This window comes from Aethalodelphis obliquidens, unplaced genomic scaffold (genome assembly GCF_003676395.1).
Source record: "Aethalodelphis obliquidens isolate GAN/ISIS:26980383/991018 unplaced genomic scaffold, ASM367639v1 scaffold7, whole genome shotgun sequence".
Lineage (NCBI taxonomy): Eukaryota > Metazoa > Chordata > Mammalia > Artiodactyla > Delphinidae > Aethalodelphis > Aethalodelphis obliquidens.
In genome coordinates this window covers 7,166,266-7,174,830 of record NW_020837951.1, presented here as the reverse complement: position 1 = coordinate 7,174,830, position 8,565 = coordinate 7,166,266, and the positions used below count along the sequence as shown (strand labels likewise).

The window sequence follows — 8,565 nt, the reverse complement described above, 5'->3', positions numbered from 1 at the left end:
CTCAGAGGGGCGGGCCCTCCGAGGGAGAGGACCCACCGCCACCCGGGGATTGGAGGAGACAGGCTGTGGGCGGGGCCGACTTGGGTGACGGAGACTGCCTATTGGACGATAGCTGCGGCCGAGTAGGCCCTCGAGCCCACAGGTGCCTGAAGAGGCTGAGGGCGGGGCCGGCGCGCGCGCAGCCGGTAACTCCCCCAACCCCACACCCCACCAGCCAGGTAACTTTCGAAAGCCGGGGAGCCGTCGGGAGCCTCGACCCAGCCCCACTGGGGTTCCACCACCAGCCCCAGGGCCACAGCCTAACGCATGCGTACAGCTTCCTGGACGCTTCAAAGATCCAGGTGTTGTGACTTCAGGTTGCAGAATTGTGCGCGGTTCGGAGATGTGACGCCTGAGGCCTCGAGAGGGGCAGGACTCGCCCAAGGTTGCGCCGTGGTGATACCCTTACCTCCTATTCATTTTCAGATATTGCAGATGGGATGAGAGCAGAGTGGAGGTACGTGGTGCAGATTCTGGCTATGAGGGGCCCAACTTGGGTCAGAGTCAGAAATCCCAGCACTGCCTCTTCCTACCTGTATGAGTTTGGGCAAGTTACTGAACCACTGCGAGCTCTGTTTTCTGTCTGTGTAATGGAGATGATAATAGTACCCCCCTGCTGAGGTGGTTGGAGGACTTAATAATGGAAATAAGAGTGTCTAGCACAGGACTGTCTTGTCTCCCCGGCTCTAAGCCAGCACCTACACCCTTCAGCCTTGCCCAACCCAGGGCTTCAGGCCAGGGAGGTCCCAGTGCAGCTTTGGTTTGTATAGAGGTGACTGGGTATTTTAAAGGGAGAATGAGGGAGTTGAGATGGGGAAGGGTAGGGGCTTGAAGAGACTCAGAGCAGTGAAAAATTACAAACAGTGGGTCAGGGTAAATGCTGATTAGGCCAGCTGTGTCTGCTATCTGGCAATAATTGAAGTTCAGCTTCTATCCTCCCACAGAGACTGGGAGACAGAGGCCTGATCCTTCCTGATGATTACATTTTAAAGGGATGGCTATCAGGTCCTTGAGAAAGACACTCCTGAGTTGTAGGAGGTACAAATACACCTCAGAGGGACAGAGAAAGCATTCACAATTGTAAGCCCTTTTTAGTAAATGCTCTAAGAAAGGGTGGTCAGGGTGTTGGTTAAAAACAGTAAATTCTTTTGGCAGCCTGGAGCTTTCTCAGGCAGGCACTTTAAGGGGGGGCTAGGGTCATCCTAGGGATGTGACCTTGAGCTGTTAGAAGCTATGTTAGTGTTTAAGTCTTTTAATGTCAGAGGTGGGAGTGAACGAAATCACTTGCGCTGAAGTCTGTAGTTGTTTGTGTTTTTTTGCGGTATGCGGGCCTCTCACTGTTGTGGCCTCTCCCGTTGCAGAGCACAGGCTCCGGATGCGCAGGCTCAGCGGCCATGGCTCACGGGCCCAGCCGCTCCGCGGCATGTGGGATCCTCCCGGACCGGGGCACGAACCCATGTCCCCTGCATCGGCAGGCGGACTCTCAACCACTGCGCCACCAGGGAAGCCCTGAAGTCTGTAGTTTTTATAGGCCAAGGTTGTGGCCTAGTGGAGAAGAGGGCCTGGAGCCTGGCTACAGTTTGGCCTAGGAGAGGGCCTTTGTCACTGGGCACTGGGGACACACCACCTGGCATGTTTGGGAATGGTTCCACTTGATCTGGGACCAGCACCTAGACTGTTCTTTGGGGAAGAGCTCTCCCTTATTGGGTGCAGCCTCAGTAGTACTTCAGGGGCACGGAAGTCACTGCTGATATTTACACTGGGACAACAGGTGTAAACCAGGACCATCCTGGGCCAAAGCTGAGTCATCTCAGGATTTGGCCCCGGCTCCTTCATCCCCTCCTGCTGGCGCCCTCGCCCTCCACTCTGCTGCAGCCACATAGGCGGCTTCGTGGTTCTCCCTGCGAGGTCTTCTCCTGGCAGGGCCCTCTGCCCAGGACACTCTTTCCCTGGACCCCTACAGCCAGGCCTGGCAGCCCGGTCTTTCTGCTGGATTCAGCTCGCATGTCTCCGCTTGTGAGAAGCCTCCCCTGCCCAGGATACCACACTGTCCCTTATCTGCACGTATGCTCTTCCGTCTCCCTAAGGGGCTGTGGCCCAGCTAACTCCAGCCTCTGCTGCACACTCCCACCGGCCCACAGGAGGGACCTGCTCTGTGCTCCCTTCTCCCTGCTCCTCACACACTGGGTCATAATCTCGTATTTAACATTTGTCTCTACCATCAGACAGCCATTCTGGGCGGGGGCCCTGTTGGTCTGTTGCCAGCTGTACCCTCAGTGTCTGGGCACAGGGGTGTGGAGAGGCTGCAAAGGAAAAACAGGTGCTCCAGCCCGATCTGCCACCTGTCACCAGTCTGCAGTTGACCCTCTGGGCTGGGCACACAAACTGACCCAACGCAACCTCACTCAAGGCCCACTGCCTGAGCCAGCCCAGGGCCCTCTCCAGACCCCATCCCTTCCACAAAAAAAGACACTCTGCTCCACTTTGCACAAAAATGTATTTCTGTGACATCCCGAAGTACAGACATTTACCCAGGCCCCAGGTGGTAATGCAATGCAATGTGAGCTCTGCCCGGGGCCTGGCTCAGGCCACGTGAGCATGGAAGGGAGGGGCAGATGTGGCCCATCTGCTAAGCTGAGGGACACAGGGCAGCTGGCCCTTCCCACGGCTGGGAGCGAAAGACCCCAGGGGAGAAAGGCCAGGTGCCTCTCCCCTGGGCTGCTCATCCAGACCGCTCTGTCTGCAGGCAGAAACACCAGGAGAATCCAAAAACAGGCCCAGGGAAGGAGGAGGGAAGAAAAGCCACCCCTCAAGGGCCACCTGCAGAGTCAGCTCTGCTCCCCAGCCCCTTGTTCCAGAGGGGCCTCCTCACCGCCGTCTGTGCCATGAGAAGCAATTCGGAGTGACATCAAGGGAGGACCACAAGATATTTCAAGATACGTTTGTGTCTCACACTTCTCTGAAACAACAGCACGGAGGTTTCCGAGGGAAAGCCTGGGGTCAGTATGGGAGGGGCGCGGGAAGGGCCCCGGAGGGCCGGGCAGGGCCGCTGCAGGATGTGCCAAATGCTGGTCTGGAGGTGTCTGCCTGTTGCCACCGGGAAAGGGTGGCTTGGGGACCTCCTGCCTGTGAGAGAGGTGTGGGGTCCTCTGGGCAGCGGGGCAGGCAGGGGCGAGTGAGGCAGGCTCAGTTCTGCTGGTGGGGTGCCTGGGCACCATGGGTGCTGCGGGCAGATGAGGGGTAGGGGGTGAGGGGAAAAAGCCCCTGGCCCCAGGAGGTGCTGGCTTCCAGGGTGGGGGGCAGGTTCTGGATATGTTTGGCAGAAGGGGCAGTGGAATCTGCCTGAATTCTGACCAGCCCTGGGCTGGGGCCTTCGACAGCCTGGGACCTGGTGGGAGACTAGGAGGCAGCCTCCATAGCAGCGTGGCCTCAGGCAGGCCTGGCCAGAGGGCAGCAGAGCCACTGTGCGCTCCACTCCTCGAGGGCCCTCTGGGGCTGGGACTGCCTGGACCTAGGCAGGTACGGCTTACTTGCTCGCCCCAGAGGCCCACAGCCGAGAGCACCAAGGCATTTGGGAGACCCAGTGGGGTTAGTTGTAATCTCCAAACCCCATCAGCTGCACCCAGGAACCTAGAGGGCGTTCTCAGGCTTTGGTGGGTGGGTTAGGGTGCTGGAGTGGGCTATCGAAAGCCCACTGCCTCTCCTAACAGGAAGGGAGGCCAAGGTCAGAGGTTACAGGGCGAGGGCTGGACACTCACAATGTTACAGGCATTTAGTCTGGCAGGGGTAGGAGTGAGTGTGGCAGCGATGAAGGCTTTGAGTTGGGGCTTGAGAATGGCCAAGGAAGCTGCGAGGACTCAGGGAGTGTTTCTTTTGTTTTTGTACAGAAATCATACACACAAAACTTCACACTTCCTAACCAAAAAAAAATAATATATATATATAATATATATATATAAAATATATATATATATAATATATATATATATTATATATATATATATATATCTCACTAATGTTAAGGAAAAGCGTCGGTTGTGCAAAAGTCCCCCTGTGTCCCTTCATCCAGTTGGGAGGCTCCCCGGGTGGGGATCTGCCAGCTGGGCTGCTTGAGAGTGCTTCCTCCCAGCCTCGTGGTCCAGAGCAGTGGCGGCCGTGGGGGCAGAGGCCTCTATCTGGATGTGTCCATGTTCTCCTCTTTAAAGTTACTGCAGTGCTCAATCACCTTGCTGGAGACAATGAGAGAAAGAGGATTGGAGGGTGGGCTGGGGTTGGGGTGGGCCCAGCCCCTCCCAGCTGATCAGGCTGCGGGATTTGTTAGCCAACGGTAACCATGATGTTGACGCTGAATGAGATGAAGTGTACAAAGTGGTGGGCAGAGTGGCCAGCATGTGCGGGGTACCCAGGAAATGGTACTCGTGGCCACGAATGCCATCAGCCCCGCGTGCTCCCCTCCTACTTCCCCAGGCCCCCTTTCCACCTCTCAGTGCCTGGGCATCTGTGGTTAGGGGCGTCCCTGAATCAGCTCAGGCCTAACCTCCAAAACCTTCTGGTCTTTTTTTCAGCAACATCTTCCTTCTTCACCTTTTCCCTGTACACCCAGGCCTTTTTCTTCCCCAAAGTCTACTGGTGATCCCCAAACTGGCTGCGCATCAGATTCACCCAGAGATCCTGCTCCAGCAGCAGGTCCGGGTAGGGCTAGGGCAGCTGTGCTTGCACAAGTACAAGGGCCCGACACCCTGCAGCGGCCAAGTCCCCGTGCAGCGTTTGGGAGTCACCCCTCATGCTCAGATCTCGAGTTTGTCTCTCACTCTAGTCTGCCCCTTGGGAACCGCCGTCAGGTGTCACCCTGAACCCTGCACGGCCTTCCCGTTCACACTAAGCCTCTGGGTTGGTGGCGGGTGTGTGTGTGTGTGTGTGTGTGTGTTCACGGCAGCCTTCATGTGCTAAAGAGGTGCCTCAATGCCTTTTAGGAAGTAAGGGATGCCTGGGGTGGGACAGGACTGGTGGTGAACAGGCAGAGGGATTTCTCCTAAGCACCCTGCCATCAGGCTGGCCAGCTTGGGTACACACCTCAAGTCTTACAGAGATGTTCAAAGTGACTGGGGTAGGTTACGGGTCAGTCTTACCCAGTGCTTCTCAAACCTCCTGGGAGCCCTGTTGACAATGCACATTCCCAGGCCCACCGGAAAAGAAAATCTAGGGTGGGACTGAATGTTTTTAACAATCTTTTTAGGTGATTCTTTAGGGAGATTAAGTTGGAGAACCACTCATTTTACCATTCTCAAACTCAGACCAATCTGTCAATTAAATGTTTAAGCAGTGGGCTTCCCTGGTGGTGCAGTGGTTAGGAATCCGCCTGCCAATGCAGGGGACACAGGTTCGAGCCCCGATCCGGGAAGATCCTACATGCCGCAGAGCAACTAAGCCCGTGCGCCACAACTACTGAGGCTGCGCTCTAGAGCCCACGAGCCACAACTACTGAGCCTGCGAGCCACAACTACTGAAGCCCGCATGCCTAGAGCCCATGCTCCGCAACAAGAGAAGCCACTGCAATGAGAAGTCCGCACACCGCAACGAAGAGTAGCCCCCGCTCGCCACAACTAGAGAAAGCCTGCGCGCAGCAACAAGGACCCAACATAGCCAAAAATAAATAAATTAAAAACAAAAATAGCGTTTAAGCGGTGCCTTTTTTTTTTTTTTTTTTTTTTGCGGTACGCAGGCCTCTCACTGTTGTGGCCTCTCCCGTTGCGGAGCACAGGCTCCGGAAGCGCAGGCTCAGCGGCCATGGCTCATGGGCCCAGCCGCTCCGCGGCATGTGGGATCTTCCCGGACCGGGGCACGAACCCGTGTCCCCTGTATCGGCAGGCGGACTCTCAACCACTGCGCAACCAGGGAAGCCCAAGCAGTGCCTTTTGCCCACAATAACTGCAGAAACAGCCAGTGAGTAGTTGTCTGGGGAGCCTCTGAGCTCCAGGCCCCTCCCCCACGATACTCTTTATTCTGCGCTGTGCTTAGAACTGGGTAAACTTAACTCTGTTCTCTTCTAGAATGTATCCCGGGGAAAGCAAGGTCGTTACTGCTGATTTCGACATGTAGCATCTCTGAGGGTCTCTCTTGTGCACTGATGGGTGTGAGATCCCGGTAGATGATATTTTAGACCCGGTAGTGAAAACGACACAACAGAGGAAGGCCTTGATGGCCCTGCCGTGTCCGGGGCCTTCACATTCAGAAACTCATTTGCATTCTGCCTGATCCCTATGTATTTTACCATACTGTGTCCTCTCTTTAGTTGGAATGTCTTTGGCCAAAAATAATGACAAGTTCTGACCTGACTTGCTAATGCCCAGGGATGAGAGGACGTAAGAAAATAAAGCTTACAGATGAGGGCAATGACGCTCCGCTCAGAGCTTGGTCATCCAGTTTCCGGCCGCACTGTGGCCAAAATGACACTCAGGGAGGCCCCAGCTGGACGTCAGTATGCTGTCCACCTCCTCACTCAGCTCTGAGTTGCCCCTGGGAATTTCAGCCATTCCTAACCACGAGAGGGCTTGGCTGTGTCCCTCGCTCCCCCAAGTCTAGGCTCCAAGCAGAAACACTGCCAGTCTCTCACCGGGCCATTTCCTTGGTCTCTTGCCGCGCGGTTGCCATCTTGATCATGTCCCTCAGGAGGGGCATTCCACCTTCTTTGATCAGCAGGGGGCAGTACTTGTCCGCTATGGATAGGGACAGACAGCAGGTGATCAGGGTGGGATTTCTATCAGCCTGTTGCTCAGAAACCCACCCTTGCTGCAAGAACTGCCCTCCCAGAAGGCGGGATGAAGACTCGGCCCTGAGTGAGGGCACTGCTGCAACCGGCCAGGAGCCATGTTTGCCCAGCCCTGGGGCCCAAGTTCTGAGGCCACCTGGGGGAAGCAAGGGGTGAACCCCTTGGAAAAGGCTCTTCCCTTCTTTGCCTCACTGTGGCATTTCCCCCCGCCAAATGTCACCCAAACCAGCACCTTCTACTCTGAGAAGTTTTTGTAAAAATAGAGCTTCCTAAGCACTGCCCTTGGCTATCCTGATTCAACAGATCCAGGAACCTGTTTATTTGTACTTTTAACAAAATATTTCCAGCCAGGATGGAACCACCAGGGCTACCTATTGGGTGGCTTCATGGCTCACTCCAACAGAGAACATTCTAGGGCTCGGTATCCAGGGCTATACGCTCCACGGAGAACACGGGCATGTCAGTGGCCCTCCAGCAGCTCTATGTCGTAGGAGCTATTTTTATCATCTCCATTTAATGATGAAAGAGCTGAGTTTCAGAGAGATGAAGTAATCCACTCAAAGTCACTCTAGAGGCTTGTCTGAGGGAGTCTGGGCTCAGGGCTCTTCCTCTGTGCTACACTGCCTCTTTGAGGTAAGGTGCTACTTTTTAGTAAGACTAACCTCAAGGAATAATAGAAAATTGGCAAATGCTTACTGAACAGCTGGGATGTGCCAAAGCACTCTTCCAAACACTTTACATGTCTTACTTCATAGCAATCCTATGCGGAAAGTACTATTACTACCCCATTTTAAAGATGAGGCAAATGAGGCATGGAGAGGTTGAGAAACCTGCTCAAAGTAACACAGGCAGTCTTCCCCCAAGGCCTGCACTCTTATTCACGCTGCCAGTAGCAGGACTGAGCAGTATCCAGGCACCAGGGCTCAGCACTTTCTGCTGGTTCTCTTTTCACATCAACCTTATGAGGTAAGTGTTATTATCCCCATTTTACAGAGGAGAAAACTGAGGCCCAGAGAGGTTAAATAACCTGCATGAGATCACATAACCAGTAAAGGAGAGAACTAGGGGTCAAACCTGGTCTGCAATCAAAGTCTCTTGGTGCTGCACCCTCTTTTTCCTCTCCCCCAAAGCCACTGAGCAGAGGACAGTTCAGGCTCTTCTAAAAGGGGGTGGGAGTCTCTCCGAGGAAATGAGTGAGACCTGTTTTCAAGTTCTCTCCTGTTCTCTCGGACGTCTGTTTCCTCGGGGGTTAGTTCTTGGTTTGGGTTGGTCTTACCCTGCCTTACAGAAGGCATGGAGATTTTTGACTATTCACTTGTATGGAAGCAGGAAACATTAAGAAAGCTGTCTGGGATCTCTGGATGGGCTGGCTCATCTGCCAGGCCTGCTTCTGCCGATGAGGCAGGGGCCAGCCATTATGCTGGGTGTCCCACCAGTGCCAGAAAGCGGAGGGCTGGGTGCTGAGACGCAGACACTGACACCAGCTCTCATAGTACTTCCACCCGGATTATCACCTCCCTGAGGGCAAGTCTGCTTTCAGCCGATGAGTGAACAAAGGGTTAGTGGGTACTCACGGTAGACAGACACCAGGTTGTACAGGGCCCAGGTGGCCCAATGCTGGCTGACAGGTGAGATGCCCTGGGGAAGGAGGCGAAGAATTGGCTCAAATGACCTATAGGAAGAAAAATCAAGGTCACTTTTTTTTTTTTTTGCCACTCCGTGCGGCTTGAGGGATCTCGGTTTCCTGACCAGGGAAT

At 54.6% G+C, this 8,565-nt stretch overlaps 1 protein-coding gene across 2 annotated transcripts in view; it reads right to left on the bottom strand.

Moving 5' to 3' along the window:
* Positions 1-4,011: 4,011 nt before the first annotated feature.
* Positions 4,012-8,565, bottom strand: part of ZER1 (zyg-11 related cell cycle regulator) — a 28,858-nt gene continuing 24,304 nt past the window's right edge. The window contains exons 14-16 of one of the 2 annotated variants that reach the window (XM_027104633.1): positions 8,383-8,480; positions 6,653-6,755; positions 4,012-4,268 (exon numbers count right to left, since the gene is read on the bottom strand). In XM_027104633.1, coding sequence (XP_026960434.1) covers positions 4,211-4,268; positions 6,653-6,755; positions 8,383-8,480 — 259 coding nt within the window. In that variant the 3' untranslated portion in view covers positions 4,012-4,210. The remainder of the gene's footprint in view (positions 4,269-6,652; positions 6,756-8,382; positions 8,481-8,565) is intronic. The other variant, XM_027104634.1, reaches the window with a different exon arrangement.